Raw genomic sequence first — 23,566 nt, forward strand, 5'->3', positions numbered from 1 at the left:
TTTTTTTATGCCCTTCTGACTGTTTTCTGCTCAGTCCCCATGAGTGGTTTACAACAGTCCTCGTTTGCAGCTGGCGTTTGGCGTGCACATGAGCTTGGTGCTGCCAGCTCAGTTTTACTTAGAGACCTAAAACTTCATTGCTTTCTGCAGCTACAGTTTTGCCTTCTGCTTCTTAAATTAGTGCCTTTTGCATCCAACTCAGCTGAATGAGAAGTTCCCCGTGTTTTCTTTTTTCAGTCAAGCATTCAAAATACAAATAGTACTAAGCCTTGTTACGCCGTGGTATCCTTGGTTTCGCTGCTGTTGGTATCTCAGCTGTGTAAGAAGGCAGCATTTTATTAGATGTGCGAGATGGTTTTGAAAGGGCTGAAACTCCCTACTTTTCTGCGCGCTTCTAATGAGAGAAGGCTGAGATATAGCTGCACAAATGGGAAACCGGTGGTGCTCTGGAACTTGTTCTGTTTTCTGTTATTTTTTAATGCTTTTGCATTTTAAAAATGTCATCCATACCTCAAAAATATTTGAAATTATATATTAAAAAGTAAGAGAAAACTAAAGGGGCCCATCTTACCAGAAATGTGCCAAGCAAGCTTGGCATGAACTCATTTTGAATTGATGAAGTACTGTTCAAACACTCTGGCCTTCAGAATACTTTCTACCTGTATAGGAACATTGTAGTCACGAAGGGATGGAACTGAACACCACTAGTTTCAGTATGTTTTCTTTCTCTGCCAAAGAGGCCAAGAAACTCGTAAAATCTCTGTTCCCTAAGAATACGGTTATTAGGCATAAAATGGTTATTGCAGAAGAATTGCTTATGTCCTCTGCATGGCTTGTCAGTATGTGATGATTTTAACTTTCTTTTTACAGCTCCTCTTCGTTCTACTATCACCTCCCATATTCAGACTGCAGCTTTAAGTATCTCAGTAGAGTTGAACAAATTAAGGATCTCAGTATAGTTCAAATGGTTGTAGTTGAATGTTGAGGACAGTAACCATAAGGATTTGTGGTGCATATGCTCGTAGATGTATTTGATTAAACAGCTTTGACAGGAAATAAATAGAGAAATGGGAGTAGTAACAGTACATTAAAAAAAAAAACAACTGGCAAAATTGCTGGGTTCCACTTTGAAAATGTTTGGAGCCTAGAGAAGTGAGTTCTGATCTGCCAAAAACAGATTGAATTCTCCTTTTCTCTGGCTGGAATAATAAATCTGAAATGAATTTCATTTTTTAAATTATTATTATTATTATTATTATTATTATTATTATTATTATTATATTAAAATATTCATATACTGCCTATTATGAAATATCTCAAGATGGTTTACTATTAATGATACAATAACAATAAAATAGATCAAGCAGCATCATCAGTCATTTCAAAAACTACGGAAAAGTTATGACAAGTGAATATCCTTACTGGCAATTAAACAAAGGGTGGACACCACGTGATTGCAGTTAGTGTCACGTGTAGTTAGATTCTAAATCTCTGAAACTTCAACCTCGCATCTGCAATGATTTAATGAACTATGATTCCGGAAATCCATGAGAAATGCCACATTATCAGAACTGATGGCACCTATGCCAGGTTTCATTGAAAGTTTTACGACTTCTATACTAGGGTTGCCATATTCCCAAGAGTGAAAAAGGTTTGTTTTCTGCGACGTTGTTGAGCTTGTATTAGATTAAATGAGGTGTTTCCAATGAACTGGAAGTCGAAAACCACAGCTTTTTTTCAGCTGGAACTCCCCAGACCTCAGTTCTGGCACCTCCCCAGTGGGTACCATTGTCATTACAGTGGTACCTCGGGTTTCATACGCTTCAGGTTACATACGCTTCAGCTTACAGGACTCTGCTAACCCGGAAATAGTGCTTCAGGTCAAGAACTTTGCCTCAGGATAAGAACAGAAATCGTGCTACGGCGGTGCGGCGGCAGCAGGAGGCCCCATTAGCTAAAGTGGTGCTTCAGGTTAAGAACAGCTTCAGGTTAAGAATAGACCTCAAGAACGAATTAAGTACTTAACCCGAGGTACCACTGTATAAGAGAAGAAGAGAGGACTTCATGATGAGTCTTGGCACCTCTTTTTCTAGAAAAACAGCACGGGTCCAAACAATTTCTGTTAGGTCAGCAAAGTACATATTATTACTTGTCCTTGGGGTCTTTGTTTCAAATATAATCCCTGTTCAATTATTTTGTTTTAGATATAATCCCTACTTTCATCCATCCTTACATAGCTGTTTGGCTTTATGTGGAATTCACCTGTGCTAATTTTCAGTTTAAATGTTCACAAAAATCAAAGACCTACTGTTATTTGTAAGGCAAATTCCTCCTCTACCAGCCCCCAAAGTCTATAGATAGAGGAAGCGGTGATGCAAATCAACGCAGTGGAATTAAAATCTGGTAAAATGAGCATGCTTATTTTAAAAAATCAAGTCTTCTTACCATTTTGTGAAAGGCTTTCAAAAACTTGACAATGAATATGAGTATAAAAGAAAGCTGCAGTAAATTTTCCATTTACATAAAAAATACTTTAAAATCCAGAAGAGCATGTGAAATGTAGATATGCTTTTCCATATAATTTATGCTGACAAGCATCTTTGCCATATCTTTCTGTAACTCACTAGATCAGGGACTTTGAGGAACAAGCTTTCTTGGAAATCAGTAGAAGTTAGTATGTCTTAAAAAGACACACACTCACATGCTACTAATGGAACTGTATAGCAAATATTTGGAAAGGCAGTCATATTTTCCCTCAGGCTAATAAGATTAAGTTCTAATAATCTTTTTGACCAGCTGCTGAAGACATTAGTTTTCATATGTTTTTCTTAGGTAAATTAGCTAAATCGCAGTCAAATATTGAAACAAAATAAAAGAAAACTTAAAAACTCTTAGTTCACCCTCTTTATTGACTCTTAATTGCCTTTGCAATTGGACTACCTTATCTTAAAGGCTTGATGAAGAGTTTTGTGTGACTTGACTGTCCTCCCTTGCCAAGCACTGTTGGCTCAAAGACATAATATTTAAAAGATTTTGGGTGCTTTTCACATCACAGATTGAATTGTCAGGCCATATTGATTCAAGCCAGCTTTTGCTCAGTTCAAATAGCAACAGGTTGCCTTGAAAGTTAATACAGTTGACCTAATGTCAGTTTTGAAAGTAAAAAGACATTATGAAACTTATTTTTTCTTTTGTGTACATGGAATGCACAGAGCATTAATATTGTTACCTGATAGCGCAGCTTATTCTGCTGTGGGAGGGATGACCTTTTCCTCCTGCCAGTGATAATGGTCCACTTTGTTTTAATATACCAAATAATAAATTTGGTTGGTTGATAGGCAGAGATCTTCACCCAAGCGGTTACACTATGGGATGCCGCTTGGGACCAGTTTACTTCCACAACCGCCTAACCTCCTATTTGTTCACTCGACTACTTCGATCTGTTACAGATGCCACATAATGCTTGTTCTTCTCTTGTAAGTAATTATGTAAGAAACCACCTACACTATGGAACTCCCTGCCTATTGACATCAGCAAGGCACATTTACTGCACACTTTAGCGGTGCCTGCTTAAAATATTTTTGTTTAGACAAGGCTATCTAAACATGAAGAATGCTGGCATGTGTTTTAAGGTGGGGCAGGATGGCGCTGTGGTCTAAACCACAGAGCCTAGGGCTTGCTGATCAGAAGGTCGGCGGTTCAATCCCCATGACGGGGTGAGCTCCCGTTGTTCGGTCCCAGCTCCTGCCCACATAGCAGTTCAAAAGCACATCATGTGCAAGTAGGTACCGCTCTGGCGGGACGGTAAACAGTGTTTCTGTGCACTGCTCTGGTTCGCCAGAAGTGGCTTAGTCATGCTGGCCACATGACCCGGAAGCTGACTGCGGACAAACGCTGGCTCCCTCGGCCTATAGAGCAAGATGAGCACCGCAACCCCAGAGTCGTCCACGACTGGACCTAATGGTCAGGGGTACCTTTACCTTTACCTAGGATATAAAAGCACTAACAAATATAGGGCGTGGTATTCAATTAAATAATTGCGTAAGCGGAATGATTTCTGCTTGGGCAATGGGAATTCCCCCTTCTCCTCCCCTCCCCCCACACCATCCTCAGTTCTGCGCTGGCAGGTTGGGGGAAATCTAGAACAGATTTAGCGGCGTCTGGCGGGGGGAGGGGGAGGAAGGAGGGCAAGTTTTCTTGTGCAAGCGGAAGTAGTTTTGCTTGTGGAAGACGCTACTTAAAGCTACTTTGAATACAACCCAATGCCATTTTTGTTTTATGATATTGGGGTTATTTACATAAATGAACTATATTGCACATTACAATCTGTTAATAAAAGTAAATTTAAAAACAAACAAACAAGTAGTAGTTCTATGAAGCCTAATGGGTCAATCTCTCATACTCTTTTCTGCGATCAGCATAATGGTCTGTTTGATACACCACAATTCCATGGATCCAATCACAATCTCATCCCTGCTAAGCATGGTTGTTGTGCCCTCTTTGTGACAAAAAAGGTCAATTCACTTTCCTTGCTGTTAGATTATCTGAGGTTCGTTTTCACTGTGGAAGCAGGATGGAATGGTCCAGTGGTACATTTTATAGCAGTCAGATGAGGACCCTGCCTCCATCTTTTCCCTATTACCCCGAGAAAGCTGGGATTCAGCAGGGGTCGGGAGTGAGTTCAAGACTTTGCCAACTGAATGATTCTTAAGTCTTGCTGTATGTGATTGGACCGAGGATTAAGCCATTAAATTCTTACCTGGCACTCCCTCTGATTAATTTGTTTTTTTGTGTGTGTCTGTGTGCTTCATAGTTCTGAAATCAAACCCAAAGGGCTGGCTGTATTTAAAGGGGAGAAAAACAACCTTAACATGTATGCTTTGAGACTGATAACAAACTCTGCAGTTCAAGCTTTAATAACTAGAGGGAAGCTAAGAAACTTCAAAAAGTGGTGTGATAATGTTTTTGACAATGCGTCAGCTAAATGTTAGACAGAATCTTTTAAATCCTCTCAATATAAGTAGTTTTAAATTGGAAGTTTTGAACTTTTTCCTCCACAAGTGTATGCTAAAGCTGTTCTGGTATCTTTGAGTTTAGAAGATCTATTTTCTGAAAAACATGAGTTTTTATCTAAGTTGTTTCCTCTTGCCCAACTGAAGCAAAAATGCATTAGATATCCTAACCAACTGTTCTAGCAATACACCAATATTAATATTCTAGCCTTTTAAATATTTATCTAGAGGGTAATGTTTTATGCAGTGATCTCTGACCTTTGAGAGATCTCCCACTAGCACTCTTGACAGTAATCCAAAAGGCTTCTGATGTCAGTGGGAAGGCTTCTCAGTGAATGATATAATAGATCAGTGTTGGGGTGGGTGGGTGCTCAGTTTCGGTAGATACTGTATTTTTCACTCCATAGGACGCACTTTTTCCCTCCTAAAAAGCAAGGGGAAATGTGTGTGCATCTTATGGAGTGAATGCAGAGGGGAGGCAGGCAGAAAAAGCCCCCAAGAGCCGCACACAAGCTCTGCACGGCTCTTGTGGGCTTTTCCCCAGGAGGCAGAAGGAACTGACGCAGCCAGTCAGTCCTTTCTCCCTCCACATAGAAAAGCCCGCAGGAGCCACGCGCTCCTTAAAGGGTGCGCGGCTCCTGTGGGCTTTTGTGGGAGGTAGGGGTATTGCCATAGCCGTGCGCAGCCCCTCCGGCCGGCAGAGGCTGCGCGCGGCTATGGCTTCTTTAGCCGCGCGCAGCCTCCCCGGCTGGAGAGGTTGTGCGCGGCTAAAGAGGAAGCCAAGACAGCGAGCAGGATCCATCCCGCTCGCTGTCTTGGCTTCTTTGCTCTTTGGGACTGGGGGGGGGGGGAATAAGATTTTTTCCCCCTTGATTTCCCCCTCTAAAAACAAGGTGCGCCTTATGGTCCAGTGCGCCTTATGGAGTGAAAAATACAGTAAATGTGGCCCTGCAGGCCTCTCCATCAGGTCCTCAGGACTCCCGCCAGAAACAAACAGTTGATTCAGAGGCTTTTTTGCACAGTCTCTATATAAAAATAGCCTTTGGACGAAAAATATTTCCCCAATAGTTGCTCTACTGCAAAACAAAATGTTCCCCTTAGGAGTAGATAACTTTTTTCCATTTTTTTTAACATGAGCTCATGGTGGAATTGATTGAGTTCAAATGCTGACAGGAGTATCAATTCACACTCAACCATATGGGAAGAAAACCCCTGACCCAACTGACCCAATGTCAGAAAGGGTAGGGAAACCTGCTATCCTATTTGTTAATGGGTAACCCAATTTTGCACTTTGTGTGACTGGGGGTGAACTTTGGTAATATTTCGTAATATGGTGCCCTGTGCAAGGCCAAAGTTTGGCGCCCTCAAATGGATATTCTCAGTTATGGGTCGCCTCAATTTTGCGCACACCCCCCCCCCATTTTGACACCCTATGTGAAGGAACTGCTCACACCACCCTAAATTTGGCGCTGCTAGTAAATGCAAGCCCATCTGATCAGCTGAAGCTGTAGGCACCCCTGGCAATGCCAACACGACTGGCACAAAACAAAAAGGGAAAGGAAATCTTTAGGCCCCAGCTCCTTAAAAAGGGGACAACTGCTGCCCTCCTAAGCAGATCTTCAGAAATGGTTAGACTCCTGTAGTTTTGGCAGGGGGCCTTGGAGGGGCACATAAGAAACCCCTGTGTTTGGCATGCTTTACAGATTGTGATGTTAACACGTTACCTGGACCTATTAATACTGTAAGCACTGTTTTCATTTCTGATTTTGTAATTCCAAGAATCATTCTACCTGATTTCATTGTTTAGATTTTAATTTGCTCCAGAGTAAGGTGAAGAATTCAAAGGTATCACACTTCAAAGAATAAAACCGTTCTTGTTTCATTTTAATGGGGCTGTTCATAGGCATATGTTTAAGTATTTTTCTTAATCATTGTGTTCCAGTAGTCAGAAAAACTTTTTGAACAGTGCTGAAAAATATGAGTTGGAGAAAAGGATGAAACATAAGAAAATGTTAAGAGTCTTTAAAGAACTTCTTGAGCTTATAGCTGCCTGGGTTCCTAGATGAAAAACAGTATTTGAGAAAATTTTTAAGAACAGGGAATCAAACTAAACAATAACAATTTGTGTTATCAATTGTATTTTTTTCTACTTTACCCATAATTTACACAGCAATACTGTCTCTACGGCACTGTACAACTAGTTTACATGAATGTAATGGGCAAATTAATAGTGGTCCAGTTTGCATGCAGTGTTAATGCATCATTTAAAATAAACTTTGCTTTAACATGCACAGGTACTTTGCTCCTCCCTGGCTCCTGATAGAGCCATGCAGCAGAGGGAACATGCCTAAAACAAGCCAGAGTCTGGCCTATTGTAAGGTGTGAACCCAAGACCATGGTTTGTTCTCTCCAAACAAACCACAACTGGTAAGCCACAAACAAACCTTGGCATCTAAGTCAAGACCAGGGGAGGAAACAAAGTGCTCATGTTTAATTAGAACAATCGTTTACTTTGAACAGTGGTTTCTTGTTATGTGTGAACCAGACCAGTATAAGGTGTGTCAAACCAGACACAGGTTTGTTGCTTGATAGTTCTTGCTCGGGAACGGATTCTTTTCACCACTTTCCCACATTGTAAGGTTCTTAGCATGTCAGTATCCTGCCAGGGATTGATCTCACAACTTATTCAACACCGTGGGCTAAATCTACAGTGAGTTTGAGAAATGCTGTTGCATTAAGAAGCAGAGGTTGTTCCTTTATGTGGTGGTGTAAATCCTCACTAGGATTTTTCAGTGTCCTGGAGAGATTGTGTATATGCAATACAAAAACTCTCCAATATATTTCAGTAGTGGGTGTAGTACAAAATACAACTTTCCACCCTTGCAGACATTAGGGTCAATTTCAGTTTATCTCCAGCCCCTATTTTTTGTTTTCAGAATAAAGAAATAGAGACTTCAATACTGGAGTTTGTATTGGACAAGTAGCCCAATGAGTAGCGGAGCAATAATTCAACATCAAAGAGAGAGCTTCTTAGATATATTGGTATTTTGCAACAACTGCAAAAGTTCCCACCAGAAAAGAATTTTTCCATATGTGCACAGCAAACATGTGCCTTAAGTTAACCGCATACACTTTTGTTTTGTTTTCCTTGTACAAAAAGAAAAAGGGTATTGTGTTATTAACATTTCTTTAAAAAAAACACCTACAATTCTGCAGTTTAAGAGGGATAAGGAGAGGACCTCTCATGGATCCCATGATCCCATTTTCAGCCGAAATCACCTGAAGTATCTGCTTTACAATAACAGATAATATTTTACCAAATGATTAAGAAGTTATAACTTGGTGGTATGTACAGAATACACCAGCGGTTATCAAAGTTTGCTGTCAACTTTTCCTTGTCTTGTTTTAGTACTATCATCAACAGGTCCACATTTAATTGGGGGATATTGAGCAATCAGAGCGAGAATTATTTTACAGGAAGGCATAGGGCAGAAGAATGCTGGGTATAGATTTGCCCCATCACCAGTCAAAATAAATATGGAGACTACCCAACATAAAATACCACCGTTTTTGCAAAAACCTTCCAAGACAGTTCTTTCACTGCAGCTCAGGAAGGCTTAGGGGTTTGACCATTACTATTTTTCCACAGCACTTGGAATCAACATAGACCTTCCAAGGCAGCAATATTTGTTTCTGTGCTATTCCCAGCTCACCTAAACAGGGGAAGAGTCCCACTTTTCACAAAAAAAACTGCACTTGGGTGAGGGGAGCTGAAATTCCCCTTCAAGCCCTTTTCTCCCTTTAAACCCCGATTCTTTTAAGCCCTGGTGCAGGGGTAAGGATATTACAGCTACAGATTTCAGCCTTCTAGGAGTCTGGGGCAATTCTGATGTGGTTGGGCATTGGCAGCCCAGGCTTTCCCCTGTCATCCTGGCAATGGGCTGCGTTGGCTCTCTCTCAACATCGCATCAGAAGAAAGCCTTGGATATTTCCACAGGCAGAAAATATCCACACACAACATGGCACTTAGGATTTCCACCGCCTCTTTAGGGGCTGCAAACAGGAAAGAACCTGACCTAGACATTCAGTTGTTATCAGGTATAAACCACTCTGTTCTTCAAAAACGTGGAAATCGAAATCGAAAGAACCCTTGATAAGTGAATTTAAATTTCCTCCCTTTTATGCTAACTGCTCTGGTACACTGATCTATATAATTTATATCCCTATAAATTCCTTCTGACCTTTCCTAGCTCTGGCGTTTTAATTATTTGCCATTGACTTTCGCTCAGGATTTCAGCAAGCTACGTATGCTCAATCTCTTGCAGAAAGAAACAGGGGGGAAAGAATAGATTGTGGGAGGATGCTATCAATTTTATGAAGATAATGTTAAATTGCAGCTGCTTCAACTGATGTTCTGGCTTGCAAAACTTGTTGCCAAACATTTCTGACTGCAGCAACTTGAATTTAACCTAGATTGAATATCCACACATTTGGTCTGTTAAGTACATTATGAGTCAGAGGGAATTTTGAGTGAATTAAACTCCCAAACATTTACAAGTGCTATCATGTCAAGCTTATTCATGTGGTAATGAAAAGTTTCCCTCCTCTTTCAAATACCAAGCCTAATACCCGATCATAGCCAACATTCCTTTAGGGCTTTTCCAGTGATGTCGCCCCACACCATAATTGTGCCAACCCCAATATAATGGTGGTAGCATTATAATCCTGCCACCCAAATAGGGAGGAGGCCTTGCTAGGTGGAGTTATAAGGCTGCTCGTGTACTGTGATTTATTTATTTGTACCAGTCAGGGGAAATGTGTGCTGCAGACATGGCTGTGAAGCTAAGTAATACCACTAAATAGTATAATTAACTTTCTTTTAGCCCCATTTGCCTTGCAGTTCTATTGAAAAAGGAAAACGCTGTTCTGAGCTTCTTGATAGAGGGATAGGAAGCAAACATAAACAACTATATTTCTCATTGTTTTTGCAGGTCTCACAGTAGGTCTAAGTAGTTAAACCTCTCCCTTCCAAGTTATCTTAAAGTGCTGTGGAGAGCCGTTTGGGTGGGTATATCTGTGATATTTCTCAATATAGATCTATATGCAAAGAAGTATTGCTTGCGTTCAATCAATTTCTCCAAGTTAAGCACTCACAATGTTAGATCTTAGAATTCAATCAAACCGTTTCACTTTCGCATTTTGTACAAAATTTATGAAATTGTTACCAAGTAGATGTTTTAATGACTCCATATCAAACTACTCTGGTGTCCTATCTGTCTGAATAGAGTTTTAAATCTGTTTTTAAAATCTGCTGACCAAACTAATCACCTGTTTTTTGTTTGTTTTTAAGCATAGTTAATTGCCATGTTGGTGAATGAAAAATCTGAAAAGTCAGTCAGAATAATGCTTTCTCTACAACATTGTAAGAGAGTTTTGGAAGGTATTCTGAAGGAAAACAAGACCTTTAGGTGCATATCAGTCAAGATGCTGATGGGAAACTCCCTTGCCCACAAGTGTCAGAACTCCTCTTAATAATCTTCCAGTTATAGTATCTGGAAAACCAGCATAGGGACAGTGAGACCACAGGAAGCATGTAGCAAAATCATTATTTGTACCTGCTATTTTAAAACTTGCTTTTGATTCAAATGTTGTAGCCACACATGGAAGCTTTTAAAAATTCGCTTCTACCTGGTAACTGCTCCACAGGAAAACCATAGCATTTTTAAGTGGGTCAGTTTAATTAAGTAGAGAATCTCATGCCAGTGCCAGCTGCCAGAAATGCACAGCTCCAAGTAAACCTAGTTGATCTCCATGGTTAGCAGTTTACAAACGTAACTTCATGTTGAGTGATTAACCATATGTGGTGGTAAAAATTAAATAAATTCTGAGAGCTACTTTTGGCGTCATTGTTTGCCAACAAAACGTGCTTAATGAACAGAACCAATGGCTCCATTCATGTGAAAGTGCAGTCGAACCTAGGTTCTCTAACGGCTTAGTTGTCAAACAAATCGGCACCCGGACACCGAAAACCTGGAAGCAAGTGTTCCAGTTTTTGAACATTTTTCGGAAGCCAAACATCTGATGCGGCTTCCGCTTGAGTGCAGGAAGCTCCTGCAGCCAATCGGAAGCTGCGCCTCTGTTTTCGAATAGTTTTGGGAGTCGAACAGACTTCCGGAACAGATTAAGTTTGAGAACCATGGTTCCACTGTATTGTTCTCAGCCTTGCTCTGCATCACAGTTTATCTCTTTTAGTGGAGACTGGATTCCTTGATAGTGGTAGGTCATAGGATCATCAATGAGAAAGTTGCATGGATGCTCAGTTCCAACAAAACCATTTTCCTCTGTATACTCACAAGGAAAAAAACCACCAAAGAGCCACCCCACCATGGCTGCCAGTTTTGACCTTGGTGATAGTATTATAACTGCAAGGCATTGTTCTATGCTGTATTTAATAATAAAGTATTAGGTGCAAGAGAAAATGTAATAAATCAAAGGTTTATCATTTATCTGGTTTCCCCCCACTTATATCAATATATCAAAGTGATTATGCCTTTTTCCATAACTCTATAGTGCACTCACATTGTTACAGGAGTAGAGCTTATCTCATTTACATTTTTAAGTGCCTTTCAAAGTATGGAATATCTGTGCTAGAAAGCAAAACATTGCACTTCCTTGTTCTCCGGCCAATACAAAGCACATCCAAGGTCAGGTATGGTGTAAACCTTCAACAGCAAACATATTTGCTTGTCATTTGAAAGCCAACTTGGCTGAAATAAAAAGCTATCTTTATAGCAGTGATGCAAGTCATCTCTGCAGCTGAGAGAATCTGATTAATACTTGTTCCTTGCACAGTGTAACTTTTAGTCATTATTTATCCCTTGAGGATAACACATCAGTCACTTTCATAATTCCATAGTGCTGGTATCATTCCATCAGACTTTATTTTTAAGCGACACTGTATGGTCCATCCCAACTAGTCATTTAACAGGAATCTGTAGGCTTTGGGTTTTAGAGGTTTGAACCTGAATGGTGTGGGGTTTTGTTTCTGAAAAAAATGCCTAGTGTATTATTGAGCAGTTGAAACTAGTGCAGTAAGCTTTTTTGCTGAATCATGACTTCTGAACCTTAATTCTACATTTAATTTTCAAAAGATGCTATATTGTGTTTCCAGAAAAAGCTGCCAAGTGCTGCTTATTACATTTTTAAATGTATCCTGCTTGAAGAAAGGAAGGCTAGCATATTAACTGCAGCAGAGGGCATGCAGGTTTCTGGATTAATATCCACAGCCCGAATCTCTCACTTGAATATAGAGTATTTCCCCAGCCCATTAACTCAAATTGCTTGCAAAATGTAGCATGTCAGTGATGCATCCAATAGTTCTTATTAAGAATCTGATTTATAAAGTATATCTGGTCTTTAGTGATGGGATTAGGTCTTTAGCGATGGAAACTGTAAATGACATACTTTCCCAAACTGGAGAAAAACTGACCAGATTGTAGGTAGTGCATCTTTATCCTGGGGCAGAATTGATGTCCCAGATTAATTTACATCTTGCAGGTGTCTTCTAGTGTCTGTCAAGTTGCTCTTCTTTAATAAAATGCACTCCTTTCTTTCATGTATGGGGAAAATTTCCTAGCTAACAGTGACCTTAAAGAGACCAGATAGGAAGGGCAACTGCCTTCCTTTTTCAAATGCAAAGCTATTGCATGTGAAGTAGCACCCTATTTTCTGAAGACCAATGTACCATCTATATATTTGGGGAAATGGTTTGCCCATTTGCTTGTATTCTGTGAGTTTGGACGCCTCTCAAGATATCGTCACCAAACTTTGCATGGGATTCCCAAGGTGGGGCCAGTAGTCTTTGTGGATGTTTGAACACTGGCTGCCGTTTTGAATTGAATCTGAATTTGCCAATAAATTGACATGTCAACAGACTGCGTAAAAATTCTTCTGTCAGTTGTTAAACCATATGTGTCCTCATTTGTGAATTGTGATATTATTTTGAAGATGTATTTTAATATGGATATTATTAACAAAACGACTGCATGAAGCTTCTTGTCAAATCCGAACTATTCTCTGGGCAAATTAAAATAAGAATGCACACAAACTTCTTTCTGTATAGTTAAAGTACACTTTTCCCGCTGGTACTTGCCACAGCTTTTAATTCCCAGTTCTACTTTTGGCACATCTCTTAGCAGTCTTAATTCCCATAATCCAGATCATAACGCACCACTGGAAGAGCAACAACGATGCCAAAAGTTACACCATGCCACCATTTAGAAATCCCAGGAAGTTGGAATGTAAAGTTCATTCCTTTCCCATTTACGCATATTATCTTTTTAGAATGATAATGATCCCAGGGGGTAGTCTGAAGGCATACGATGGGGCAACTTTGCTGGAGTTCAGCATAGTCAGCCTGCTCTCATTAGTTGCATCAGACCTGTAATATGCATAACTTGTGGCAATTAATTTCAAACAAGTTTGAAGCCCATTCTTTACTCCATAATTTAGCTTTTTGGAAGCACTTGGTAGAGGGTGGAGGAACCCAAAGCACACAGATAATTAAAAAGTTCAGATGCTGTAATTTGTATGCTCTTAATTACTGATACAGTGTCATACTGCTGTTGAAAAGTAGGAGCATGTATGAATTTGGCGGACCCAGAACTTCAGAAGAGCATGGTACAACAACTGAGCCTTTTCACCTCATTGCCCAATGTAATGAAAGGGATGTGGGGACAAAAGACGGTGTTACAGACCTTTCTTTTAACTGCCCTAACCTTGGTTCCTTTGGCAGCAAATGTTGCAACATGTGTTTTATGGTGGACTTCCATTATGGCACGCTGTGTATGTATGTAATGTATAACAATATGGAATTGTTAACATCTGAAGCTCTCTCGGTGTCGATTAAGGTTTTTGGCATCATAATATGTTAAAGCTTTACAGCATTAATGCTTTCAAGTTAACTCTTGGAATCACTTCAGAACAATTATGCAAGGGCTATCAGAAGTATTTCTCTTATCTTATCTGGATAGCCATTTTATCCTGTAAAAGATTTAAGCCTACTCTGCTCTGTTAATTGTCTAAGAGTTAGAAAGGGGATGATGTTAGATCTTTGTACTGCAAGTTATTTTAGTTGCTTCCAGTAGGATTAAAAGTTTTGCTCATTGAGAAGGAAGTGCTAAGTGTGCCACAAGCACTCAAATGAATCACGTCCTATGTTTTCTAGTTTATCCAGTCTCCATTTTTTAGTGGGCAATGAGATAGAATTCAGAGATAGTGATGAGATAGTAATGTTCAGAGGTTTAAGTCCAATTCAAAGAGGATATGCAGTCCATTGCAAACTGCACATTCATTGCAAATTCCACATTCTATTATTAATCTCAGGGAGCAGCATTCAAAGTTGCACATCCATAGAAGGATTTCTCTTTGTGCAACAGAATTTTCCTCCATCCCTTCCCCTGGTGTGCCCCCTAAATCTGCTGGGGGGGGGTCCTCCCAACCCTCCAGAACAAATCTGGGGAAGAGAGGGAAGGAAAGTCTCATTGTGTATTGCACACAACTATCTAACTGACACAGGTGGCGCTGTGGGTTAAGCCACAGAGCCTAGGACTTGCCAATCAGAAGGTCGGCAGTTCGAATCCGCGTGACACGGTGAACTCCCCTTGCTCGGTCCCTGCTCCTGCCAACCTAGCAGTTCGAAAGCACGTCAAAGTGGAAGTAGATAAATAGGAACCTCTCTGGCGGGAAGGTAAACAGTGTTTCCATGCGCTGCTCTGGTTCACCAGAAGCGGCTTAGTCCTGCTGGCCACATGACCCGGAAGCTGTATGCTGGCTCCCTTGGCCAATAAAGCAAGATGAGCGCCGCATCCCCAGAGTCGGCCACGACTGGACCTAATGGTCAGAGGTCCCTTTACCTTTATCTAACTGAATGCTTCCCACAATCTATTATCAAGGACACATTTCGCTCTTACATCTGAAAAAGATTGTTTACTTTGAAAACCTAGAATCCACTTTCTATCTAGTTGGACCATTTCTCCAACTAGCTCAGTATTTTCCATACAGGCTGGTAGGAGTTCTCAGGGGTTTCTGATAGAAATATTCTCCCAGCCTTAGAGACTGAACCCAGGAAAGTGCTGCATGCAAGGCATGTGCCTAAGTGTTGAACTTCTGGTTCTCGTTACACTGGATTGTTGGAGAGAGCCTACCTTTTGTGTGTGAGAGAGTTGATGTTCTTGGTGTTGCCCTCTGACTGGAGGGAGGCAAACCTAGAGCAAGACCCATGCAGAGACCCAACTCTGTGCATACAAAATGAATGCTTAAACTAGAAGCAATGGAAGGAACTTGCAATACAGCTGATGAGGACATGGAACAGAATTTACCATTCCACTCCCCACAGGGAAATGAGACCAGGTCAGAGCCATGGATCATATAAATGAGCAATGAGCAGGCTCCTTTGCAGGCTCCTGGAAGCCTGTTGTTGTTGTTCCCATGACTTGCCAGCAGTCCTAAAGGACACTAGTGTGCCTTGTTTTAACAAACACAACAGCTATCAGTACTGCTGTAGAAAGGAATTAATGAAAAGAAAGCTAATGGAGGCCACCACTCTGTTTGTCATTGCGGAATGCAGAAGACCCATGAGTTAAGCTTTCAGATGTTGCATTCATTCCATTTTGTTTCTTTCTGATCTTAAGAATGTTCATATCTGCTTTGTTTTGATATTTTTTCAGGGCTTGCAGGATGAAATTGAAACCTACTGCAATCAGGTTCGCTCTGTTCAAAAGAAGTTACAGCACAGAGATCTGGAGACACAGGAACAGGTAAAATGTTGTTGCTTGATAGATTTCTGCCCTTGGGCAGGGAGACTGTACGTATACTGGAAAACAATTTCTTGCTTGAAGACGCAACCACATTTTTGGCTGAATTTTCAGTGTGCTTTATATTTGTTTTTGTTCATAGAAAAAGAATTAAACTGTCTGTACCCTGGGGACAGGTTTTTATGTAGTTTTGTCTCTTTCAACCCAGTATTTCAGCTACCTTATGCTGTCAAATGATACATATTTATTTGTAAATGGCAATACTATTTGTAATATATGTTTTTAGGTATTTATTCAGGTGGGCAATTTAACCATTTTCAGAAAAACTATACAGGTGGCAAACATTTCACACAAGGTTTCTGTTTTTGACCTCCATGCGTATTGGCAGAGCATGTATAAGTGCAGCCCCCCCCCTTACGCCCCCCCATTACTCCCCCATTCTGCCTACTTCGAGGTCTAAAATGATCCACGCGTTGGTGATCGTGCATCAGTTGGATGTGCTTAAAATGGTTGGTGCCTGTACACACCAAATAAAACTTTTAAGTAGAGATAAAATCATATTAACTATATGACATGCCCTTGTCCTCTTCTTTTGTATAATTAAGTGTTTCTTCAAATGAGACATGTTATATTCAGATGTAGTGTTAAACCATGATTTAGCGTCACAAGGATCAACAGGTAAGAGGCCTTCCCTTCCTTGATGCATGGGGGAAAGAAGTTTAAAGCTTCTGACCATCAGTTTTGAACAAAAACCCACAGAAGTTTTAAACTCTTTTCTCCCTTGAAGGGTGGGGAAGTGGAAAGGGAACATTCAAGTCTAAACACCAGGGTTGCTCATGGTCATAATGCTAAAACATGCTGAATAAATAGGAGCGAGTATGACTTGGGAATGCCAAAGGTAAGTACTGGAACACTGCTTTTCCTCCCGCACATCCTACTCCAGATGAAGTGACTTGTGGGTTTCAAGTGCTATATAGATGGAAAAACAAAACCTTTATTTAAAGGGGCATATGAAATATCATCCTGAGCTTTTAAGGCTGCAGTTGTACTGTGCACACTTACCGGGGGGGGGGGGAGACATTGAACTTAGACATCTGATTAGACATGTAGAATTGGGCAACACAAGAAATACTGCAGTGTAAAAGAGAATAAAGAAATACTTATTCTTAGAGCCATGGTATTTAGCTATGGATCCTTTGCTTGTTATGAGGATTAAAAAGTTTCTTTCTTTACAAACCCACATGTAAAGTTTTCAGATTTTGGTCCAGTGCCAAAATATTTGCTGTTCATTCTTAATTCTGTATACTTTGCATAGTTATATTGCAAGAACAGTTATCAGATAATCTGAAAGATTCTTTTTCCATGAGCAATGCTGTGGCTGTTTGCATATTTAAAAGAGAGAAAATGTTTTCTGAGGGAGCGGTTCATTGTGTAAGGAAATTAACCAACTCTCTGATTCCTGATTTTTATACTTTCATGTTTATCATTCATTACCTTCTACTTCATATAGTCTATTATCCTTGCATTTTGTACAGCAAGGGGGCTAGAATTATGTGGGGTTTAAAGTATCACACTAGGACTTGAGAGAACTTGGTTCAAATACCCATTCAGCTGTGTAGTTATCACTATTTCTCAACGTAACCTATCTCAGTAAATTAACATGATAATATGATGGGATGGTATAAAGTTGTATGCCACCCTGAGATCCTTGGAGAAAGAACAGGCTGAAAGGTAGTACATAATAAATCCTAGGTGTCCTTTAACAGTTGCCAAAAATTCTGCCAAGACCTTAATTTTTATGCAGGCTTCCCATTTCCCCATTCCGTTCATCTTTCTGATCTTTATCTGCTACCTATAACTCATAATTCCTTCTGTCATTCTTAGTTATACATAAATGTCCACACGTTTTTATAACAAATGGGAGTTAAGTAGCGGGGCTGATAATAAGGTTATATGCATGTACAACAAATGAGAAGTTGCTGTGATGTGTTCCTATGGATTGAGCCCAGCTGCTTTTATCAGTCAGTGGCTTTGTGGGGTTTGCTGTGGTTGACTGGGGAGGGTGTAGGTTGGCTGCCATTGACGATCTGATCAACCCTTTCTTGGAGGAGTTACACAACATTCTGGAAATGGGTTGAACTGCATGTGAACAGTCATGTGATACCCACAAACCCATTGTGTTCTACTCCAACTCATGGTAGACTCACTGAAACTAATGGGCCTAAGCCAGTCGTGTCTATTAGTGTTAATGGGTACGCTCTGAGTATGATTTGACACTGGATACAACCCATTTTCTCCATGCTCTGTCCTGGAGGGGAATAGGTACACTAGTCAACAGCTCACTGGGTGTACTTCCAGCACACTGTTGTTTCCTATGTATATCTACATGCCACCTAGGTAAAGGTAAAGGGACCCCTGACCATTAGGTCCAGTCATGACCAACTCTGGGGTTGCGGCACTAATCTCGCTTTATTGGCCGAGGGAGCCGGCGTACAGCTTCCGGGTCATGTGGCCAGCATGACTAAGCCGCTTCTGGCGAACCAGAGCAGCACACGGAAACGCCGCTTACCTTCCCGCCAGAGTGGTACCTATTTATCTACTTGTACTTTGACGTGCTTTTGAACTGCTAGGTTGGCAGGAGCAGGGACCGAGCAACGGGAGCTCACCCCATCGTGGGGATTGGAACCACCGACCTTCTGATTGGCAAGTCCTAGGCTCTGTGGTTTAACCCACAGTGCCACCGCGTCCTATGCCACCTAATCGGTCAGTAAATCAGCACATGTAAAAAGTGTTCCTTAATACCATGACAAATACTTTGTATGTTCAGCAAAGGAGAAAGAAACAAAAATAGGGATTTGAAACAAATTTTGGGGGAGATGCTCTTCTAGTAGCTGCCTTCTCCTTCCCTACTATAGTTTCTAACTGCTGATTCACATAATGCATCACTGGAGAGTTCATCTGATGTCTATCACCCAGTGATACACAGCTAAAAATATACATACAGCTGGATGATATGGGAATAAGTTGAAGAATCCTGAAATGGTAGAATGGACTGTGTGTCTCATACACACACACACAACAAGAGAGAGAGAGAGAGAGAGAGAGAGAGAGAGAGAAGTAGCCCATTCCAGGTCAGCTAATTAACAGCCATGATAATTAAAGCACATCCTTAGTACTTTCCCCCCTAAGTGTACCAAATATTATTGTCTTGATAACACATTTTCTAAAGGTTCACAATTTGCCTTGGCACAATTACAAAAGGCAATTTCCTGGGCCTTTGCAAGTCTGTTTTGAGTGAGAGAAATGCAGGTTTAAATGGCTGCTGTTTTTCATTAAAAGGAAAACTCTTGTGTTTTGATTCTATAACAAACAAATGAATGAGACATGAAAAAAAATTGTTGTGTTTTTAATTAAAAACACAAGGCTGTTTCTCATTATTTCCTGTTGGGTGGTATCTTGGTTCTTCATGTTTGCCTTGTTTTTAGATGAGGCAACTCTCTAACTTTGTGCTCATGTCTCACAAGTTCACTAGAGGGCAAACTACACATTACTCTTCAGCCATGTGTAATGATGGCCCTGTGGCCTCCTTCAGTGCTGCAAAGTAAGTCCAGAACACAGGTGGGGTTACAAGCATTGGTGAGGGAGGGGAAAGTTTAGGGCTGTAAACAGTTAAGCACTTGCTTCACTCCGGTCGCTTCTCTGATGCCTGTCACCCCTGCTAGGAAGAATACACCATTAGTGCTTCATTACACAGACATGGCTATATTGTATTGTGTCATTTGTTCTTCAGATGAATGCACTTTTGCTAGGCCTTCATCTTAGCAGCATGCAAGGCATTAGCTTTCCCCACTGTGCATGTGAGAAATATTTTTAAACTTCTGTTACATTTAATAGAATGGATCTCTAAAAAAGGCAGTATTGCTAAGCAAAATTGCCAGACCTAAATGTGGCTTCTGAAACTAGAAACCGAAGGAAAGTTTGACAGCTAAAACTTTTGGCAGACACTAGTCAAAAAGGGATCTCTGCCTGAATGTACACAATCGCTAAGATCTCCCTTCTGTAGCTCCACCTTTATATCTCTGAAGACATTTAATCTAGGACAAGTCCCCAAAGCATCTTAAATAGAAGATAATTGGTCCCAAACTGAAAATCAAATATAAATAATTTGTGAATATTATTAAAAGAATAAGGATAAGTTCCACTATCATTTCCACATTCTTTAATATTTATTTTGAAATAAATTCAAACACAAGAAAATGGAGGCTTGAATATGTTGTTGTCTATCATAGAATCATAGAATCATAGAGTTGGAAGAGACCACAAGGGCCATCGAGTCCAACCCCCTGCCAAGCAGGAAACACCATCAGAGCACTCCTGACATATGGTTGTCAAGCCTCTGCTTAAAGACCTCCAAAGAAGGAGACTCCACCACACTCCTTGGCAGCAAATTCCACTGTCGAACAGCTCTTACTGTCAGGAAGTTCTTCCTAATGTTTAGGTGGAATCTTCTTTCCTGCAGTTTGGATCCATTGCTCCATGTCCGCTTCTCTGGAGCAGCAGAAAACAACCTTTCTCCCTCCTCTATGTGACATCCTTTTATATATTTGAACATGGCTATCATATCACCCCTTAACCTCCTCTTCTCCAGGCTAAACATGCCCAGCTCCCTTAGCCGTTCCTCATAAGGCATCATTTCCAGGCCTTTGACCATTTTGGTTGCCCTCCTCTGGACACGTTCCAGTTTGTCAGTGTCCTTCTTGAACTGTGGCGCCCAGAACTGGACACAGTACTCCAGGTGAGGTCTGACCAGAGCAGAATACAGTGGCACTATTACTTCCCTTGATCTAGATGCTATACTCCTATTGATGCAGCCCAGAATTGCATTGGCTTTTTTAGCTGCCGCGTCACACTGTTGGCTCATGTCAAGTTTGTGGTCAACCAAGACTCCTAGATCCTTTTGACATGTACTGCTCTCAAGCCAGGTGTCACCCATCTTGTATTTGTGCCTCTCATTTTTTTTGCCCAAGTGCAATACTTTACATTTTTCCCTGTTAAAATTCATCTTGTTTGTTTTGGCCCAGTTCTCCAATCTGTCAAGGTCTTTTGAAGTGTGATCCTGTCCTCTGGGGTGTTAGCCACCCCTCCCAGTTTGGTGTCATCTGCAAATTTGATCAGGATGCCCTTGAGTCCATCATCCAAGTCGTTGATAAAGATGTTGAATAAGACCGGGCCCAAGACAGAACCCTGTGGCACCCCACTAGTCACTCTTCTCCAGGATGAAGAGGAACCATTGATGAGCACCCTTTGGGTTCGGTCAGTCAGCCAGTTACAAATCCACTGAGTGGTAGCAAAGTCAAGACCGCATTTTACCAGCTTCTTTACAAGAATATCATGGGGCACCTTGTCAAATGCCTTGCTGAAATCAAGGTAGGCTACATCCACTGCATTCCCTTCATCTACCAGGCTTGTAATTCTGTCAAAAAACGAGATCAGGTTAGTCTGACATGACTTATTTTTCAGAAATCCATACTGACTATTGGTGATCACAGCATTCCTTTCTAGGTGCTCACAGACTGTTTGCTTAATGATCTGCTCCAGAATCTTCCCTGGTATTGATGTCAGACTGACTGGGTGGTAATTACCGGTATTTGGGTCCTCTCTTTTCCCCTTTTTGAAAATAGGGACAACATTTGCCCTCCTCCAGTCTGCCGGGACTTCGCCTGTTCTCCAGGAATTCTCAAAGATGACTGCCAGTGGTTCTGAGATCACATCTGCCAGTTCTTTTAGAAATAGAGAAATAGAGAGAAGTCTGTTTAGAAAATACTGATTCCATTTCATTCCAAAGTGCAAAATGAAAACAGAAGTGATAATTGCAGGAGAAATATGATTCAATGGCACATTGAGTTTGCCAGTTGAATGTTTATTATTCTAACTTATTTTTTTGACCATTGGGTGTTTACAGTCTTCAGCCTAACTTGTCTGTGTCTATTCCAATTAAATAAATGTGTTCTCACACAACAGTGATGCATCATTTGAAAAATTTGGTTGCTAATCAGAGAACATTTGCCACATCTTCTTATTAAAGGAAACGTGATTGGTCGCAAGTTATGGATTTAATAAGTTAAATCATCGTGCTTATGTTATAATGGATCCTCTTGCTGCCTGTTTTAGTGGTTTAGACAGTAGGTATCAAATTTCTCCGAGACATTCTATTCTTTTACTTGTTGGTTGATCTCAAGATTGGTCTTGTCAGGTGCTAGAGGGCTCAGACTATGTTAAAACTTTAGAGACACTGGAAACAGCCCAATTGATTGAAATTATATGAAGGGAAAATGGGGAAGGGGACTGTTCACATCAATATCACTAATGGATAAGTGAAAACCATGTATTGTCCATTAGATGAATACTGTGATTCTGTATTACTGGGTAGAACTTGTTTCTGTAACAACTCTATATAAGTGAAAGATAAAGGAAAGTAGAACCTTAAGTTGACTATCCAATTTTTCCTATCCACCACCATCCCATTTCCAGACCAAGTCAAGGACAGATGACAACTTGAGACAGCCGCATGGTTGTCATAGAGGCCATGAAGTCCTCATGGATGTTGAAATCAACCAGAGCTATCATTCTTAATTCCTCCAGCACACTCCTGAGATTACTTCCACCAGCTCAGTCAGAGAAGCTTCTGGGCATCAGGGTAGATGGTACACTAGTAACAGCCCTCCCTAGCAGCGCTGTAGCTATTGGAGGGCTAGCTGGGTTTTTTTTTTTTGCCCTGGGTGAAGCCTCCAGAGGGGCACCATTGAGGCTCCCAACCTGTGTGTGTGTGTGCGCGCGCAAATGCGCATGGAGGTCTTTGGCCAATCACCAGGTGCAGGCCCTCACAGCCAGCTTCAAGATAAGGGTTTCCTGGTGATGGAGATGGAAGTTGATGGATCTCAGCTACACTCCACTCCCATACTGGCCCTTGCAACCTCTCTTGGTGTTGCTCAAAAGTATCTGAGTAAGCGCAGCGCACTCACCCAAGTCTCAGAAAAACACACCCAGATCAGCACCCAGGATGAATGAGGTCTTGTTGTGTACTGCTCTGGTGTTAAGCAACAGCACACAAGAGACTAGTGGCTTGCTAAGTGTCTTTGTAGCAACAGGGACAATTTGATTTCACAATCTGCAACGAATGTATATAGCAGAATCACCAAACACGGAAATGAGGGCTAGGATCATTTTCTAAGCCCTTTTTTCCAGTCCTTTTATCTAAGTGGAAAGATACCAAAGTGGGTAGAGAGTTCTTGTACAAGCAGAACATTGCCAAAGAGGCCAACAGAGGTAAATGGTAGCTACAAAGAAGTGAACCTTGATAATCAGGCACAGTCTCAGAAAAGTACAAAGGTGAGCATGCAGCTGCCGTGGCAAAGAACAGATAGTTAACGTGATTTGAGCAGCTGGAAATAGGAAGTGGAAAGAGGGGATAAGGGAGATAGAAAAGGCATGTAAACAAAGTTGAAAGGCACTGAGTAAACTTGCTTAAAAGGAAGAGAGTGAAATTTTGATAAGAATATTAAGTGACTGTGCCAGTGTTCCAGCATTGATGAGATGTTCTGCAATTTCAGTTATTTATTTTCCTTATTAGGAAAGGACACGTTGGAAGATACAGCTTTTCTTTTTACACAATGACTCATTTTGCAGAACCATAGAAACAATTGAAGGATTTGTCTCCTTTCATGGGGCAGAATTATTTGC

General features: G+C 40.9%; 1 protein-coding gene and 1 long non-coding RNA gene across 6 annotated transcripts in view; one reads left to right on the plus strand and one right to left on the minus strand.

Moving 5' to 3' along the window:
• The window catches only part of CEP112 (centrosomal protein 112), a 217,310-nt gene that overhangs the window by 175,209 nt on the left and 18,535 nt on the right, over positions 1 to 23,566 (plus strand). For all 5 annotated transcript variants that reach the window (XM_053375358.1, XM_053375361.1, XM_053375362.1 and 2 more), the window contains one exon: positions 15,740 to 15,829. In XM_053375358.1, coding sequence (XP_053231333.1) covers positions 15,740 to 15,829 — 90 coding nt within the window. The remainder of the gene's footprint in view (positions 1 to 15,739; positions 15,830 to 23,566) is intronic.
• Positions 44 to 23,566, minus strand: part of LOC128407250 (uncharacterized) — a 70,715-nt gene continuing 47,192 nt past the window's right edge. Inside the window, exon 3 of the long non-coding RNA XR_008328746.1 lies at positions 44 to 1,213. This is a non-coding gene — a long non-coding RNA (uncharacterized LOC128407250). The remainder of the gene's footprint in view (positions 1,214 to 23,566) is intronic.

Source organism: Podarcis raffonei, chromosome 2 (assembly GCF_027172205.1).
Source record: "Podarcis raffonei isolate rPodRaf1 chromosome 2, rPodRaf1.pri, whole genome shotgun sequence".
NCBI lineage: Eukaryota > Metazoa > Chordata > Lepidosauria > Squamata > Lacertidae > Podarcis > Podarcis raffonei.